This window comes from Rhopilema esculentum, chromosome 4 (assembly GCF_057945365.1).
Source record: "Rhopilema esculentum isolate cy_ngs chromosome 4, ASM5794536v1, whole genome shotgun sequence".
In the NCBI taxonomy this organism is placed as follows: Eukaryota; Metazoa; Cnidaria; class Scyphozoa; order Rhizostomeae; family Rhizostomatidae; genus Rhopilema; species Rhopilema esculentum.
In genome coordinates, this window is record NC_142818.1 from 6,831,631 (window position 1) to 6,850,855 (window position 19,225).

At 33.3% G+C, this 19,225-nt stretch overlaps 2 protein-coding genes across 2 annotated transcripts; one reads left to right on the forward strand and one right to left on the reverse strand.

Moving 5' to 3' along the window:
- The first annotated feature begins 73 nt into the window (after positions 1 to 73).
- On the forward strand, positions 74 to 17,104 carry LOC135691084 (F-box only protein 21). The gene is made up of 14 exons (XM_089116171.1): positions 74 to 2,239; positions 5,239 to 5,478; positions 5,694 to 5,818; positions 6,735 to 6,836; positions 7,668 to 7,822; positions 8,111 to 8,197; positions 8,655 to 8,704; positions 9,807 to 9,942; positions 10,707 to 10,771; positions 11,743 to 11,860; positions 12,362 to 12,487; positions 13,731 to 13,798; positions 14,140 to 14,297; positions 15,285 to 17,104. Exons 1-14 carry the CDS (start codon positions 2,049 to 2,051, stop codon positions 15,464 to 15,466), a joined length of 1,803 nt encoding a protein of 600 aa, XP_088972297.1. The 5' UTR covers positions 74 to 2,048; the 3' UTR covers positions 15,467 to 17,104.
- Positions 16,592 to 19,221, reverse strand: LOC148960341 (protein O-linked-mannose beta-1,4-N-acetylglucosaminyltransferase 2-like). Its single transcript, XM_089116172.1, has one exon. The coding sequence runs from the start codon at positions 18,965 to 18,967 to the stop codon at positions 17,204 to 17,206; it is 1,764 nt and encodes a 587-aa protein (XP_088972298.1). The 5' UTR covers positions 18,968 to 19,221; the 3' UTR covers positions 16,592 to 17,203.
- Between the last annotated feature and the right edge of the window lie 4 nt (positions 19,222 to 19,225).

Genomic DNA, 19,225 nt, shown 5'->3' on the forward strand with positions numbered 1-19,225 from the left:
TTGTACCACTACGTACGAACAAGACCTAGAATCAACTCATCCACTTATAACTATTAAAAATGGTTCCACATTGAAATAAACCGAAAGATTTGTTGAAGAGAATCAACGAGTAAAAAATTCGAGAGGCCTTTGCTCCTCCATAATTTCCTAAAATATGATAATGCCAATAACCAGGCTAAAAGCCCCCAATGAAAACATCCTTGCTATGCTCTGGAAGTAGTGATCGCCACTTCTATAAGTAGGCAGCTAATCATAACAGAAATCTTCCACTTCCCATGCAGATTATATTTAATGTGAATTTTTAAAGGTTATGACTTATAGGTATTTTTAAGATTGCTTGTTCGATTAGGGTCATCTCCTCTAATGAAAAATAACTTCCTTATGTTAGCGGTTATAAACATTGTTGCTGCCAAATTGTCATAATGTTGAGCGGTCAGCTGCAATAAATATCCACCTCGGGCTATGTAGCAAACAAGCTCAAGAATCATATGAGGACATTAATTTTTCGGTCATTAGTTCTATACTTAAAAACTTGTTTCTTTTCTCAATCTCCCATATCTTTTTACAATTTTTTTAAAATTGCTCGCGTAGGTATAGTGGAGACAACGTTAAAGAAACTTAAGATGGATCTTCCCAAATTTTGTTACTCTATTGAAATAAAATTGCCTGAAGGAGCCTGAAATTCGATACACTTTGCCTGATTGCTGCAGCCTGGGTAAAAATTATACAAATTTGCAAATATGCAAAAATATTTTGACCTTAAGGGCGTGATCATAAATCGTGTCATAAAATTTGAATTTTTGATAATGTATAAGTGAAGATCTAGCCTTCCAGGTGGGTTATAAGGTCATAACGTCATGCATCTCTCAGTTGGGTTATGAAGTCATGATTTTCAAGTTCATGCTTCTAAATTTCATTATCAGTATTGTCACTATAAACAGTATTATAACTTGATACAGATGATGTATGACAATTTGAGCCAGTTTCAGTAATGCCTTCGCTCTTAATCTCATTTATTTTCTCAGAAAAAGGCTATCTATGCATCTATAATGAGGTTCAGCTTTAAAGGACAAGTGACACGCTTTTGGCGCCAATTTTTTTTCTTCTTTTAAATTAAAATAAAATGCTGTATGAGTGTGTTGTTTAAATATTTTTCCTTTCTGATTTCATTTTCTTACTTAAAAACCCTTTTCAAATTATGGCGGGAAATGAATCACGTGACACGATGACGTAGTTTGTGATAATTTATAAAAGTGTGTCACTTTTAAAAATAGGATAGAAAAAAAAAGATAGGGTGAAAAGTGTGTCACTTGTCCTTTAAGTTGTATTCTTGTATTTTCTTTCTGGAAGAGTCAAGGTGTTTATCCTCTCTTTCACTGATTCTTCCAAGAAATTGTTTTTGCTAGTTTTTTCTCTACGTCAGTGAGTTCCAAATCTTGTTGTAAATGGCGTGAGTATACCCTTATAGCAACAAGACCGAGATGACAAATGACTACAATGAAGTAAGACAAGATCGAAACATTTTTGTAGATATGGAACCCAAAGCAGGATAGAAGTTTTTGAACTTGAGACCACATGAATATAGGTATTTTGTAAAGTCTCATAAACATATGCTGAGGGTAACCACGTTACGGTTTACTTGCAGTGGCGGTTCTAAGGGGGGTCCAGGTTGGCTATGGCCCCTGACCCCGCCATTAAGGTAGCCAAAAGGGGCCCCACACCTTAGAAAAGGAATAGAAAGTGTAAAGAACAAGGGCCCCGCAGATATTTTGGCCTCGGACCCCACAGTCCCTAAAACCGCTGCTGCTTAGTTGTCGTAAGATCTTTCATGAATGGGCATCAGGAATTTTTCAATATGCGTAAATGGGGCATTGAAGAAATGCCAGAGGTAGTGAATGGTTGCAAAAAAAATTTCAAGGAACTTTTGAAAAAGTTTAATCTCAAATACCTATGTTGTTAACTTTGAAAAGTCTTTTTCTTTGAGTGTTTTGCTTGCCTCACTTCCAAAAAGGTGAAAATGAGAAAGAGTCCACTCAAAAACATCTAAAATGGCCGATAATTCGGGCAACAAAAATGGTTCTGAAATAAACATTTTATCGCTGGCAAATGAAGTGATTGAGAAGATTTTCAATCTAAAACTTTTGGACCATAAAGATATCTGCAGTCTTTCGAGGACTTGCCACAGACTTGGTGATGTTGCAAATAGCAAAGAGGTGTGGCGTATGAAGGCAAAACAAAGGTAAATAAGATGCATTTTTCTTCCCATTGCATTATTTGGTTACCACTACCATTTCCAAATTATGGCTTTTCACTTATTATGGTCACCTGCACCAGAAAAATAAAACAATAGTAACAAAATAATCACAAACAAGTTTTACATGGAACAAGGATATATATATATATTTAAAATTACTATCAAAGGCCCTGTGAGAACTGACACGCAAAAATAAATTTGGCTTATTTATTATTCTATGTAAAATTTGTTGCTTGCTTCAGATCTGGTAAAATTGTTCTTCTCAGATTCATCTTTTCCATGTTTTTGGCACTTTTATTCGTCAATTACGTCACAGCAGACTCCCAAATTTCCCAAAGCGGAAACAACATTGTCGCCAAAAGTTTATAAAAATCTCGATAGACATCACAAGATCAAGTCAAGTGAAATTTCGTGTTTTACTGAAAATATTCTGAGATAAGAAGACAAACAAATGTCAGTCATGCCATTGAGCCATTGGACGACAGTCCGCCCAAGCAGCAGCAGTGGTTGGTAGCATTGGTGGCGCCAGGGGAGGGCTAGGGGGGCTATAGCCCCTCCGATAGAAGCATCTTGCCCCCCCCCCCACCATTGGATAAAATTTTAGGTTATTGTCAGGGCAAATTTGACAAAATAATGTACAAAAACTGCATATTTTAGTCATTTTAGCCCCCCTGTTGGAAGCTCAAAACCCTCTGTCAGAAGATTCTGGCGCCACCTCTAGTTGGTGACACAAATTTAGACAGCTGAAATTTCCCAGCTGCATTAGAATCAGTGTAATAAAACTATGATTAGAGTCCTAATCCATTGAGAAAGTAAATTAAATGTCAAAAATGAAGAATAAGTTCTTTGTACATGCACAAAATAAACATTTATCTGCAGCATTTTCTTAAGGGTATCTATAGAGAAACACTATACGTGGTAAGAACATGTCACTTGTGACATCAAAGATGATGGCCCACTTGTGACGATTTTTGTCTTGAGTCTCAAGTTGGTGGAATAATTGTCGTTTCTCCACTCAAGATGCCTGTATTAAAAAGGCAACTTGATGTCAAAAAATTTTCCATTAAGGATATTATCACTAACTGACTGGGGTCTGTTCATAATCCAGTTTCATAGGAGGTACTCAAAACTCAAAACATTTTGTGCATGACGCAGCATAGTTGTATGTTGGGGTTGTGCACCCAGCAAATAGAGACAGTTATTGGAGGGTCTGGGGGCATTGCTTCGGCTAAAATTGTGGAGACCTGCTGTTTGATCTGGCTTTAATTAGGACAACAGCATCTCTAACTTTGCATTTATTTTTATATTTTTTAAAGCAAAGTTTACCTATATCTTGAGCAGGCAGACCAGACTTGTCCATAAACCAGTCAAAATTAACTTTATTAGAAATACAAGTGACACCAGCGGTCTGCACAACACAGCACATTCCTCCACCACATAGATAACTACAATCAAAAGTTTAGATTACTACAAAATCACTGAGAGGGCCTGAGACCACTAAAATTTTAAAGAGATTGGTGTTTAAGATCACATCCTAAGGAACGTCAAGTCAACACATCTCATTGAGCTGCACTTAAAACATTGGCAATTCTTACAATATAAAGGAATATCTGGTATGCAGAGGCGCCGGAAGCTTCATGATTGTAGGTGAAAGCCCTGTCAAGGGAGGGAGAGTCTGTGCTAGGGAAATTTTGCGTTGCTATGCCCTAAAGACTTTTGTAAATGAAGGTAGCACCAATAAAAAATAGATTTGAATCAAGACTACAGTCAAGCTTCATTCTTAAAACTCCTTCCACCCCAACATCAATCATCAAGCCATCAAGGGTGGCTGAACCCAACCCTACTTTACATTAAAACAAAAAAAATTTCTGATGACGATCAAGATTACTTGATTTAACTTTTGGATATAACTCCTGTTTTTTCCTTTGGTGGTTTAAAATTGGTACAATCTGCAGCTATATTCAAGCTAAATAAAGCCACCTAATTTAAATTACCAACGCTAAATATGATGTGAATCAAATATAACTGATGTTACATAGTACATATTTCTTATAAAGATCACAAGTATTGAAAGATGAAAATTCAGAGAATTTCGTCAACAGAGTTCAAAAGTTGGCTCAATCTGCTTGACAAAGAATTCGAGAGCAGAAGGAATCATATAATTCCATTATTGTTGAAAAGGCTGTTACATAAAGCAGGGCTACAATGATATAGATTTTTTCTGGCTTAGTTGTGTATAGTGCCACTGAGAGGTTTCTGAGACCTTGTGGCAGAATTGAAAGAGGAGGCCCTTTGCAAGCGAAGTGAGCAAAAAAATTTTGGCGACCATGCCGTTTAAATTACCTAAAAATTCATTTCAGAATATTTTTTTGCTGTTACCTTCTTGCACTCGTTTAAAAAGTTGCACAATTTTGTTTGTCTAAAAAATTGCTTTCACAACCTTGCGAGCGCCCTAAACCTCAAGGCCCATGGCCAATTTTCCATCACCTCCGCCTTTTTGTAACCTTTGTTGTGAATTTCTTTTCTGGTATTTTTGAAAGCAGATCAAAAAGAAACATTTTAGATCATTGCCTCAAAAGGTCGCCTCTTTGCTCATATCGTATAGCACCTAAGCAATTCAAGGGCACTTTTTGGTCATGCAGTTGGCAAAAAGAGCAACCTGTGGCTTAGGCGCCCTTGCTGGTGTGCACCTGAATCAAAGGTCAGAGAATGTGCACCAGCTCATGCAACTAAAGAAGTCTTTTTGCACAGTTTATGGGCCATGCACACCATTTTCGTTAGGAACTTGGGACAATAGCTGTTCAATTCATCAAGTTTACATTTGAATATGAAATGTGGAAGCTCCCTAGCATGGTGTATGACCAAAACCAGAGTAAATAATATATAGAAAATAACTATCTGTATATAGAAAATATCTATCTATATATAAGAAGTACCAGATTCTTAGTGTTGCTCACTCTTGAATATTGTTCTTTCCATATCAGATGGGAAATCTGGAAGGCTTTGCCAAGCTATGACAGTATCTGGAAGGATGTTTATAAACGAAGGTTTATATGTGAAAAAGACTTAAGAAGAATGATCAATGCCATTATCAAGAGGTCCTTTAAAAAAGATTGTTTGGAGAATAAAGACCTTGCCAAATTTGGAGAGTATTGTGACAAAAAAGATGCAGAGGACATTGTACAAATTGAAAATGTATTTTATGGCATTGTGAATGCAGTGAGGTATTGCTGCTTGAATTTATTGTTATTTGTGGAATTAAATGATCTTGTTTATGATTTATTTCCATAGAATTCTTTGAAATTAATTTCATTCTTTCTTTTCTATTTTCCCAGTTCATGAAAAGATTTACTGCAACTGCGAAGAGATAACCTTTAACATACCAGCTTCTAACAGTTTCACTTTAATTGATGTATCATTTGTGTTTCTTTAATTTTAGACCAACAGAACTCACGCTGAAGTACTACACAAGATTGATTTATATTTATGTGAGACAGCATCAGCTTAAAAAGAGATGGTGTGAGTTTTTGTTAAAGCCAGAAGAACAGCAGAGTTTATTAGAAGGTACTGTAGCTAAATACAATGGAAGCAATAAGGACATTTGCTTTATGTCGTTGTGGTATTCAGTTTCTTTTAAAAGCAAAAAAGCTTGATGGGTATGCTGAGGGTATGAAAGATAAAGTGATATCATGTCATCTAAATTTGAACCCTGTTTCCTAAGCAATAAGTCATTAACTAAAAGTTTAAGCTAGTGGAACAAGATTTCAAAAAATTCTCTACATTTCTTATTTTAAAGACTTGTGCTAAATTTCTATCATATGGTTGGTTAATGATAAGTTTTAAAAAGCTGTTACAAAATGATACTGGAGAACCAAGATGATTATAATTAGTTCTTCAACAAAATTTTGTATCATTTTAGCTGATTTTTATTATGCTAAATAATAAATTAAATGCTTTAAAAGACTGCCTGGCAGACTTTTGTGTTGATACAAAACTACTTACTTATTGATGATTTTTGATTCAAAAATTAATGTTTTTTAATTAAAAAATTATTGATTTTAATTCAAAAATTAGTGTTTTTTAATTCAAAAATTAGTGAATTTAATTCAAAAATTGATGATTTTTAATTCAAAAATTGATGATTTTTTATTCAAAAATTGATGATTTTTAATTCAAAAATTAGTGTTTTTTGATTCAAAAATTGAGGATTTTTAATTCAAAAATTAGTGATTTTAATTCAAAAATTCACGAGTTTTAGTTCAAAATTAGTGATTTTTTGTTCAAAATTAGTGATTCTTAGTTTACCAATTTATTGCTAGGTAACTATTTGTCACATTATCATCATGCCGATCAAGTTTTATAGCAATTGGTTTAGCAATGTAAATTCTTGTTATATCCAAAAGATTTGCAAGAAGTGCTTTTGTACCCTTTAATGTATTAGCACTCACTTAAGCAAAATTAGTCAAATCCATTTCTTTAGGTGCAGTTTTGGTAACACAATGGTGTGGTCAATTAAGTACAATCAATGAGGAGGAAATAAGAAAGAACATGCAAGAAATAATTTCATTGGTAGAGAATAAAGGTAAAAATGTTTTCAAGGCATATTCATTAGGGAAGGAGGAAGAGGGTAAAGTGTTCCAATTTTACAAGATCTAGAGAGGAAGTATTAGAAGACAGAGTTTGTGAATTTGACAGAGAATCTACTTTATTTTTTGATTCGTTTTAGTTTTATTTTGTTGTTAGCCATATTTTCTATCGTTCTTCAATCGTTAACTACTAAAGGCTTTACAACCAATCTGGAGAATTTACTAAAGTAGCATTAAAATAAAAAATAAAAAAAAAGGAAAATTAACTCAGAAGTAAGATTAATACAATTTCCACCCAGCGCTCCAGTTCTTGATTTCTACAAAATTTTTCCGTTGAGCTTGATTATCCGATTGAGTTTTTTCCTTATCAAATTTTTAATTTTTGGCACCGATGAATTGCAAATTGTTCTGTAAAGGGTCCTGCTGCAGAGCCTGATTTACCGCAATTTATTTATTTCATCTGGTTCTACTTAAACAACAATGTTAGTGCATTTTTATTGGCCAAAATAAACGACCAAACATTTTGAAGCGAAATAGAGGATTTCATCCCTACTTCTATTGAAAAATCCAAATGCCTTGTTTCAGCTCATATGCCTTCAGCAACATATCAGCACTGACATTTTGGTCAAAAAGTCTGCCTTATCTAAATCTGGCTTTTGTGGGTAACTTTTTGACCTTTCTTGGTTGCATTTACAACAACCTTACTCTATCTTTGACGTCGATAGAGTTCCTTTCGGCAAACGACAATCATCATTGTCAAGAGAAGTCAATCAAAGCTTGAATAGCCAAGTGAAGTAGACTCAAACAAATCTCTGTTTTTGTTGTAGTTGCTGTTGTAAAGAAGAGATACACAAATGCACAACCACTGCCCGGTGAAGATGATATAACAATAGAAGCGATTAATGAAGTTCTATTCAAAGAACTTGGTTTTCACGGAAACAACCGCTCTTATTACGATGTCAACAATTCATTCATCGACAAGGTTTGTTTAACTTTAAAATAAAGTGTAATTTTGTGTTTCATGCTTTTTGTATTTGTTTGATTTTTAGCCTGAAAAGATTTTCAACCTTAAATGTAACCTCATTTGTTATAAAACAATTTTCGTCTGAAAATTTAAGATCCAGGAACAAGCAAATATCATTTAAATATATTGGTTATTAAGTAGGATCCCAGCTAGATGGCAATACGGCAAAGTTTGCAGTAACTCTTTGGTGAATTTTTCTGAGTCTTGGTATTAAGTTTCAACTATCATTCTTTATTTGCTCTCAAGGTATTGAAACTCCACACAGGAATACCGATTACTTTATCAACTATTTACTCTGCCGTTGCCAAAAGATTTGGAATTCATCTTGAACCAGTAAGTTTTCGATGATATTTCTCAATGGTTTTTATTCCTCAATATCGGCACCAATATTATTTTGTAGAAAATGCCAAGCCCCTCTAGCGAATTAATTCTACGGCATATTTTAGTTTAAAGAAATTGAGCTTGAGTTTCTTAAAACAGAACGAGGGAAAGTCAATTGTGTTTCAATATTATATCTAAAGAATGCCAAATACAATGAGATAAAAGGCATTTTGGACGATTTCCTGTTGAACCAGCCTTGTGAAATTTTAGGTTGAAATTCCCTTACAAAACCCATCAAGGTATTGCATGAAAGCTTGCTGAAATATACCAGCCTTTCTATCAACCGATATATCGTTTTTCATATGAGCCAAAGTTTTTCATTTTGTATCTACACCCCCAATGTCTCAATGAAATAAAACAGTATTTTTTTAATGCTTCAAATGAATAATAAGCTGTATTTTATTTCAAGGTAAACTTTCCAACACATTTTTTGCTGAGATACTCTTCAGCTGCTTCGAGGTATTAATTGTGATGTTTTCCTTTGGTTTGTTTGTTGAAAATTAAAATGTGAATTTTGCACTCTGGTCCTTCCTTTTTACCTTTCCTCTTACAAGCCTTCCCTACCTTCCTCATCTTTTTGGGAAGAGTATGATTAATAATTCTGTATTGTTTGTAAGCCTGGGTGCTTAAACTAAAATGGGATTGAGCAACTTTTCAAAACCATTTATACAGTAATAATTTTTCTGAGATATTCTCTAACTGCCTCGAGGTATCGTTTTTCATTTGTGCTTAGTTATATTCATGATTTGCCCTTACAACGTTATTTCAAGTAAGGGACTGAATTGATAGTTTTCAGTGATATTTATCTAGAACCAAAATTTACTGTTTTCTGACCAGGTAGAAATTTTATGAATTCTGAAATTAGTTTCCCTGCATTTGTGTGCTTAGAGCCATCATTTTAGGCAGACTTGGTCAATGGAAAATCATTTGCGACGAACAACTGATCGTCTTATTTTACTGAAAACATAAATTTAGATGTACTTTTTAGCAATAATATCTACGGGGAAACTTATTGAAGATTTAAAGACAAGCCTTGCAGATATTTACTCAAAAAAATTATAGAAAAATAACTAATTTAAAGCATGACTCAAGCCTCTGCAAAATATCTAGCTGCATACGAAAATATCCTAACAGAGTTTCATGCTGTGACTTTGCAAACCTGTAAACTGGCTTTTTGTCTAAATAAAGCATCTTTATACTATATCCACCGAGCAAGAGCAAGGTTACAATTACGTAGTTCATATCAAGCACATCACAAGAAAAATGAAAACAAGAGAGAAAAAGGACGGAAAGTAAACTAGCTCATTGACAAAATCGTTTCTTGTTTATTGGAATACGAGACACGCTGTTCATTGTTTTGTTCTCTGCTGCATTTTCCTTAAAGGGTTTTCCAACATCCATGCTTATAGCTATTTGGTCAAGTGTATGTTATTTAGAGTTTTTCTTTAAAATTGTGATCTTCATTTAGTAAAGACAGTTTACGAAACTCTATATAACAAACTGGAAGCTTCTTACTGCCTTCAATTTACCCACTGATCTGACCTTTCAAACTTTTTTACAGCACCTACCACAAATATATTGATGCGTTTAATGGTGGAAGAGTGATGGATGAACACGACTGCATTCTAATTCTGCCTCACGAAAGCAGAAATACAATTCCAAGAAAAGCTCTTTTCCCAACAGCCACTCCGAAGCAAGTAAGGTCGTATGTGCATAATCTGGCATGCATGCAAGTTTCTTTTTAAGAAGTTTGCATATAAGTGGCATTTGGCTGTCCAAAAATTAAGAACCATTTAAGAAACATGGACAGGCTGTGTTTAGTGAAGAGAGAGAATGATACGTTCAAACAAACAAATCGCTACTATCGAAGATGCCCAGCAAATATGGGCTCATAAGATCGTTTGATGGAAAATCGAGAAAATATTATGAAGGATTAGACATAAACCAATGTAGCAATGCACTTTCAGTAGTTGCAACTGAAAGCAAAATAACTAGGAAACACAAAGCCTGAATTCCAGTAAGTTGTTTCTTATAAAAGCTTGCACTTTGATTGAAGACCTAAAAATTGTGCCATTTGAGCCGTATGCTTTACACTTTCTTTAAAATTGTACGAGCTTTTGTTGAATTTATTGTTTTCTTGATTCAGTTGAAATAGACACATACTCAAGTGGCTTGAGCCATCTTTCAATCAACAATTGACCAACCAGTGAGTCTGATACCCATCGAATGCTTATTGATTGACTAATATTTATTGACAGTTATGATAATACTAGATCGGCTAATAATAAAAACCCAGTCGTTACTGCAAGAAGGTTGCAGAAACTGACTTCCAGAGGATCTTTCTTAAGTTATAAGGACAATGCTTCTATTTTCTATATCATTAAGATGTAGTAAAGGTGACTTCAAATAGGCTATTTCCATCAAATTGACTTTTAATGGAAATCTTGTTGATTCTATCCAGGTTTTCATTCGCATGGTTGCAAACATTATTAATACATACAGATCGTCAACCAATATAGATGGCAGGTAAATGTTTCCTACATTTCTGTTTCATCAAATATATGATATGATATGATATGATATGATATGATATGATATGATATGATATGATATGATATGATATGATATGATATGATATGATATGATATGATATGATATGATATTATATTATATTATATTATATTATATTATATTATATTATATTATATTATATTATATTATATTATATTATATTATATTATATTATATTATATTATATTATATTATATTACATTATATTATATTATATTATATTATATTATATTATATTATATTATATTATATTATATTATATTATATTATATTATATTAAATTTTTTTTATAATGTTTTATTATATTATATTATATTATATTATATTATATTATATTATATTATATTATATTATATTATATTATATTATATTATATTATATTATATTATATTATATTATATTATATTATATTATATTATATTATATTATATTATATTATATTTTATTATATTTTATTGTATTGTACTTTTTATGTTATGTTTTATGGTATCTTATTATATTACAAGTCACTAATCTTATTGTTTTACTTCATTATATCATGTTTCTGTAATATATATTTTTTCCACTTTATATCACTTCAATCTTGTTCAAACTTTTTCATACTTTGTTTTGGTGACCACTTCATTTATCATACGTTTTTGTTTCTTGTGCTTTTCACTTGAATAATGTTTTCATTGTTTTTTATGGTCATCATACTTTTTACGAATGATCGTAATGCTCATTTAGCTCTTGTATATCAATGTATATCGTTGCTTTTGTATTTTTTAATTTTGTTTACTAGCAATTATCATTGTAAATTTGTCTAATCAATATCATCAGTTTAACTTTTTAGACCATTACAGCCTTTATATTTATTATTAAAAAAGGTTTATATTTGAATTATAACTATAGATTTTCCATTGTTGCTTCTTGTGTCAATTTACCAGATCACTGGATAAACTCTGTGGAGCCCTAGAACTTATGTTGTTGCTAAACCCAGATGATGAAGAACATAGACTGATGCTTTCCCGGATATATTTGCACCATGGTGTTAATCTTGATGAGGTAAGACGCATCATCCTACTGAGTAGGACCTACTCCATACCGATTAAAAGGGAATGTATTTAAGAGTGAGTCCGTGAAAGAACCTATCAGAGGCATGCCAGGCTTATACGCCCTAGTTAGAATGGCTAGAACTGATTCAAGGGCTGTGTCAAATCGGTTGTTATTTGCTTGACTTTGCAGATAACGTGTTCCAGGTCTGATTCAGCTGTCTCAAGCGTATGTGTGTATATCGGCATGCCTGATCAATATTCGAAACGAAAATTTTAATTCGCCACTATTGATAAACTTATACATTCCCTAGGCCTTCAATATTTTTAGAAAAAAGACAGAAATATTTTCAGGTCTTTTTAGTTTCTTCTTGATCATGTTCTTTGTTTCAGTAATACAGCTACAAGTTGACATCAAATTATGAGTAATGCATCATTATTATGTTGCTGTTTCGCCCATGTTGTCGCATTCTCTTGTGTAGCATGTGTTTCATCTTTTACTTTATTTGTCTAGGTGGTTGAAAACCTTCGGCAACTGTCTTCATCCACCCGCGGAAGAATGCAGACAGGACTTTTGGCATCTCTGTTAGGCTATGCTATCGAAAAACGAGAGGAAGAGCAGGAAATCAAAATTGTTCCGGTAATTTGAAAAAAGTGGCTCTTAAACTCCATTGTCAAGGCCATTGTTGTCTCATTTTTCATTTAAATTCATTTCATTTCTAGCTCAAACAATTTGTTAATTGTTAAATTAACGTACCCAATTAAGTCATTGAGTTTTTGGTGCACTTGAAAATCTTGAAAGAGTATTCCAACCTAGTTTTGTGCTACGTTACTTGTTTGTAAAGCTGCTATCCAGCATATTAGTAAGTCGTAAAGATGTTGAAATCGAAAGGGGCAGATAAGTCAAACTCGTTCAACTAGCCATATTCATTTCAATTCATTTTAAAGATTGAAGTTAGGCCGTACAATGCACTTTTATTAGTTAAAAAGAAAAAGGCAATGATCCAAACCTAAGTTGTTTAACTGAAATGTGATTGTAACACAAATAAAATTTAAAGCTGAACCGATCAGGAGCAAATCTGAAGTCCTAAAGTAAATCAGGAAAACACCAAACGAAAAAGTATCATGATTTGATATGTATATTCATTAATATACCCCAAAAGTGAGTAACGTGAAAATGGAATAAAACTTAAGATAGATTTTTCAGACATCAAAACACCAGAATTGAACCATCAATGTATAAAAAGTTGCCTCCCAGGAAGATTTTTTAACTTCTAGAAAACTTGAGGACTATCATAATTATCATGCCAAGAGTTGTAACTTGGTCAACTTTTTTTATTTTCTCATAATAAGTTTTCCACTTTTGAATAGTGCATAAAATTTAGTAAATATATCTATGTTTTTCTTTGCAAAACGTGCGTTCTAAGAATTTTTGCTCGTTGCTTATCAGTGTGAAAAGGTTAGCTGTGGTTGTTCACAAACTGACTTGCTTTCTTGTGGCAACCAGTGAAAGATCTGAAAATCAATGTAGTTTAGCATATTGCAGGACGATGAATAATGGCCCAAATTTGATATAATTAAATGACGATATTGATCATAAGAAAGTTAAATATAATTTCGACGTTTTGATCATTACTCTTCATGTTGAAAGATCTGGCCTGTTTTTTAATGTTTGGACAAGGGTGTGTGAAAATTTTGCCAAATTTGATTCTCGGAAAAAACGTTTTCCTTTCTATATAAATCTATTTTGCAAGTCTATGTAGAAGCAATTTGAAGTTTATCTTTGAATTTTTATTCCTAAACATTCAAGGTCTAGTCAGCTAGTACGGTTTGTAATTCAAACTCTTAGGTTACTTTTACCTGTTGTTTCTATTGAACCTTAGAAATACCGAAGTGATCCACAAAATGCCGACGTTGAGTACCGAGTTGGTATGATAATGCACCATCGAAGGTAAGAAAATGCATGCTTTATATAGTAGCCCTAGCATAAAGCGAAGGCGTTACAGCCTTAGAGTTAAAATGTAATTAGATAGTCAAATAGCCTAAAGCCTACAATTATGATATAAGCAAATAACTTTACAAGTTTAGATAATCTTATAGTTGCAATGTTCCTGAAACGGCTATCAGTTTTCAAATGTTTCACGTCATGTGTTTCTGAAATTTGACCAAGTGATAAGACAATGGTAGTTAAAAAATGTGATATTCTTCCAGCCTGCCTCCCTGTAATGTGATGTGAAAAATTGAAAATGTATTCTATGGCCAGATCATTTTCCTACACTGATTAATTTGCAGGTATCATTACTTTTGCGTGATATATGGCTGGGATTATTTCTGCAACATGGAAGAAAGTTGGCGTGTACAGATGGGTGTCTATAATTTGTCTTCGGGTGCAGAACAGCCCTACTACAATGTCCTTGCTGATGATGGCAGCTCGCGATATGCTGCACAAGGTATGTAGCTGTCACATAAAGTTCTATAATGTTCCCGCTCGTTATCAGTATTCATGAGCACTCATTTTGACAAATGCTGTTTAAATTATATCATTTCATATTTTCAGGCGGTAATTTCAGCCCTAGAAATTTGAGTCAAATTCTGCAATTGCCAAAAAATTCAGCTTTTTCCTAAATAGATTTCGACATGATTGTCAGTATTATTGATGAATTTCGTTTAAAAAAGGAAAACCAAGTGTTAGCCTAGCCGTGTACGCAAAATGACAAAAATCAACGGACAGTCTCTAGCAAAATCCTGCTTAAAAAATGAATTAATATTTTGTTTTTCAATGTTACAAAAGGGATTAGCACTGTACTTTTTTACTGTCTCTTGCTTTGCCTGATCGTCTTGTGTATTTCTGTTACGACTAATTCTAAAATATCATCGTCTGGTGATTCTTTGATCGTGGTTCACGAGAATAGTCCTTGGTCTTTGTATTTTGGTTTCCTGATAACTGTATCTCAAAACTGGATCGTGAGAGTCGACCAATCTTAAACGACTTTAAAAGATTTTACCAGTGCATTTCTACTTATATGCTGCAAAATTTGCTCTGTTGATAAACGTTAAACTGGGTGTGTCTGTGGATTAAGTTAAAATGCATTGTCTCAGTTGTTTCAATTTAATGGAAACATTCGAAATAGGATAATCCTGATCCCAAAAAGCAAGGCTGTTTTTTGGATGACTTGCCAATGATTATTAAGAGCAGTCAAGGACTCTACAAAAGCGAAAAGAGAATGCCATTAAGTTGAGCTTGATATTCCAGACAGATACCTTTTTGAGGTTCCTAGCAAACATGTACCTGTACCCACATATTTGTTAATAAATGTACAGAAAAGTTTTATCTGTAGGGCACTGTACAACAGGCCAGTCAACACTAATCTTCGTTAATCACTGATATGAATGTGATTGATATTAAGCTTGTCATTTATCTTTCCTTTCATTTCAAGAAAACCTAGTTCCATTGAGTAAAATTGGTACACCTGGACCACAGATTCAAAATGATGATATTGGGAAATACTTCAATGAGTACAGAAGCTGGTACTACTTGCCCAATGAATTTCTGGCTGAAGCATACCCTGAAGATGGTGAAATACCAAGTAACTTTGCTCCTACCAACACCACAAGGTGATTTAATTAAATATAGGCAATTGAAACAGTCCTTGTGTAACACCAGACAAGTAAAATTTAATTATGCATATGCAAGGAGCAAAACTCAATACTTTTTGTTGGAGAAAAGGGGTTCATATAACCCAGTATTAGGGAATGTTTAGGAATGACTTTAGCTGAACCTAGATTGGCTGAAAAATACCTTCTATAAGAGACCCCTCAACTCACCATTATAACTAATGAATTTTCAGCATTTTCAGATGTCATTCCCAATACCCCAAAACAAGTTTTCTCTTTATGTCATAATTTAGTTGTTTAGTTGTGGTTTTGTTGTAATTCCTAGTTTAATAAACTGAGTATTATGAATGAGGTGTATATTTTTTCAAACCCCAAACAGAGCTGAAATCAAATTGTCTATCTTATATAAATCATAAAACTATTCATTGATTGAAACCATCAGTCAACCATCAGTTAAATTTGACTGACTTATGATTTTCATGCATTATTAGTAGAATTACCTAAAAAAATGTTACTGTAATTTGCTGTGTATCAGATGCACGCATCCTTGCATAAGATGCATCCTTACTTCCATGTTTGAATTCTGAAAAAATAGTTTTTACAATGTCTTACTGTGTATAAGATGCATCCCCTTTTCTCAGTTCTTGTAAAGCATGTATATTTCAGAAAAAGAATAAACTTGAAAATACTGTAGACACTTGCTCTGTGGAGGGAAACTTGTTCAAACTGCAATGTTTCAGATATAATATTATGTTGACCTATTATGTTAAATTCATCAAGTAGAAAGTTCAACATCATAAAATAATCAATATCATCACATTTACAGGTTTTAAAACCCCTAAAATTGTTGTTCGTCATCCGTTTCATTAACAACAATTTCAGGGATGTGCCTTCCAATCGAAAAATTCAGATACAACCTTTCCTTTTGGGAGTAAAAAAGCTTTTGTCAGATATTTTTCTATTGCAGCTGGAGAATTTGGAAGTTTTTACTGAATTTCTGGCAAATGTGTGATTATTTGAATTAAGAGAACAGGTGCTCCAAATATCATAATAGTTTACCTATAAAATGACACTATGCCTTCAAAAGGAAGTGATGGGACAGTCAATGTCACCAAGTATAAGACGCATCCTCAAACAAAGCCAATAATAATTGAAAAAAGGTGCATCTTATACATGGTTAAATACGCTAATTATCATTCACAATTATCAGGTTCAAATTTAACTCTTATGTAATGAATTATATGGAGTTATGATTGGGAATTTCTGAAAGATACACATTTAGCATCCTTCAAAAATCAAAATTCTTAAGCAGCAATGAAAAATGATACAACATAAATTGCATATAGCATGTAAACAATCTGTGGCAAAATGATGGTCTGTATTTTGAACGAAAAGTTTTTTTTTCTTTACTGTACATTGTGGATTGTCAGTGCTTTCCAGCTATTGTATCATTAACCTTTGTATGGATTGTAAAAAACTATTTTGTATAACTGCAGGCCTTTGATGGCTTATTGAGGTATTGTAATATGCAATATAAAGTCTTAATTTGTAGCATTGTCAAAATATGTATCTGTGGTCGATTAAAGTTCAGTTATTTCTTTCAAATAAGTTTGCGAGTTTCATTATATTTTCAATCAAATTATCTACCTTGGATATTTCTTTTTTAGACTTTCTACATAATGAGCAGAAAATAAGAAAATAAAACAGGAAATAAGTAGATGGAGAACCTATTTTATTCCTTTCAAACGCACACATTAGTTCCAGATAAGGGACCAAAAGACTCATTAACTTTACACCTAACCCAGATGTTGTAAAGTCCATTACCTTCCACATTCTTTAAAATGATTCTGGTTGCATTTACTTCATATGCTATTATGTTTTCATCAGTATTCTGTTGGACAATTACTTGATATTTTAAGCTGTTTTTGAAATATCTTGCATTGACTGGTGGGACCCATGTTGCAGAAAGAATAACAGAGCTGTTTGTAGTTAGAGCCAAATTACATGAGACATCTGTGACTTTGTCTGGATACATGATTGCTTCTTGTTTTATTTTTAGTTCGTCCTCAAAGTTCAGTGATTCTATTACTTTTCGAAGAGATTTTATGTCTACAAACGTGTCCTGGAAAATCCTATACAACCAAAATGGGTTATCACAGCATAAATGCTGGGGTACTTGATTAGAAAGTTGAATTTCTTTTTGAAGAGATATTGGCAGGTGTGAAATTCCACCCTCCTGAGGCATTCTTTCAGGATGAGCTTTACTGTTTTCTTGAATATCATTCTTCCAAGCAACATATTGCAATCCAATCAGAGCTGATAGAGTTTTGTATGGAGTGTAATTTTCTGGCTGAATTCCAAATGGGAACATTTCAACAAGTGCTGTTCTTGGTGACATAAATAAAGAAAGAATCAGCTCAGCTCCATGCATACCTACTAATGTGACAGCATTTTGAACAGCACAAACTGCTTCCTCCAGTGTGAGGTAATCAAGATCTAAAAAGAGTACTTCTTTATGGAAAATGTTTGCCAATTCAATAGAAAGTTCAATTTGATTGAGTATCAATCTTGTATGTTTCCTTACAACTAAGACTACATATTGTTCACCACTGCCTTTGCTTTTGCACATTGATGTGAATTCATCAGCAAAAAACCTCAAATGAACACCATTGGCATTGTTATTTGGTATAGGCCCTTGTGGAACTTTAAATCCATACTGGTACCATGTGGTGTCTTTCAGTAGACCAATTATAACTTTGTTAAAACAAACATATTGATATTTTGTTAAATTCTTCTTCAGAAGGATGTTTTTGCTTATAGTTTTGTATGCATTAAACCAAGGCCCTGTGTCTCTACCATCCATCATTATTAGATTTGTATCTGATTGATGTAAACCAGAGATCAATATTCTCATTGTCATCCATAATGGCAGAATATCGTCATGGAATACATGCATCAAATTTTCTGGGTTGAACCGATGAAACAAAATTGATGGGGTTCTGACATATTTAATTTCTTCTAAATTCATGCCATCGATTTCTGATGCAGAGAAATCAATAAAATTGAAATATTTTGTATTGTGGTCATCCACAGATGTGAGGTCTAGCAAGGCTGGATCAAATCTGTTTTTAGGTAATCCGCTGACATTAGATTTTGGCCCATGAAAAAACATATAACTGTCCCATTTTGTATTATAGCACAAATTATTAAACTTGCATGTACGGTTCTTTTTTGTACTTCCATAGCAAATTACACTTGAGCCACTCGAGATGAGATCTTGAACCTGCTTAGAGACACATGACCCTCTTTCGATGGCCAGTTGACAGTGTCTAGTGGTTACAAGTTTACCTTCGTCTAATTCTCGATCCCTACCATTAACATCTGTGTTCTTATAGATTCTTTCATTTTCATATTTCCAGGTCTCAGTTAATATCAAATATGAAAGCAAGATGATGGTAGAAAATTGGGCCACTGTAATAAAAGCAAATATTTTCCAAGGATTCATCGTTGATATTTTGTTCCTTCCAGTTTTATGACACTCTAATCTTAGAAAAAATTGACAAAAAGGAATAAAGACCCCTAGCAAAGCGGCTCTTTCTGGTCCATTTTGATAGAGTAGTTTATAACAATTGCTCAACAAAATTTGTTGTTTGTGAGATGACGGCAGCAAATGTCAATTAGTGAATGTTTCTTCATACTTCTGCAAAAGCTGTACTTGCAAATATCAGCCATGTTGAAACCGCCTCTACTTTGAGTGACCACG

Coding starts and splice junctions, on each gene's coding strand:
- LOC148960341 (XM_089116172.1), bottom strand. CDS start 18,967: ATGAATCCTTGGAAAATATTTGCTTTTATTACAGTGGCCCAATTTTCT.
- LOC135691084 (XM_089116171.1), top strand. CDS start 2,049: ATGGCCGATAATTCGGGCAACAAAAATGGTTCTGAAATAAACATTTTA. Junction 5,479..5,693: donor GGCATTGTGAATGCAGTGAG/GTATTGCTGCTT, acceptor CTTTAATTTTAG/ACCAACAGAACTCACGCTGA. Junction 11,861..12,361: donor ATGGTGTTAATCTTGATGAG/GTAAGACGCATC, acceptor TTATTTGTCTAG/GTGGTTGAAAACCTTCGGCA.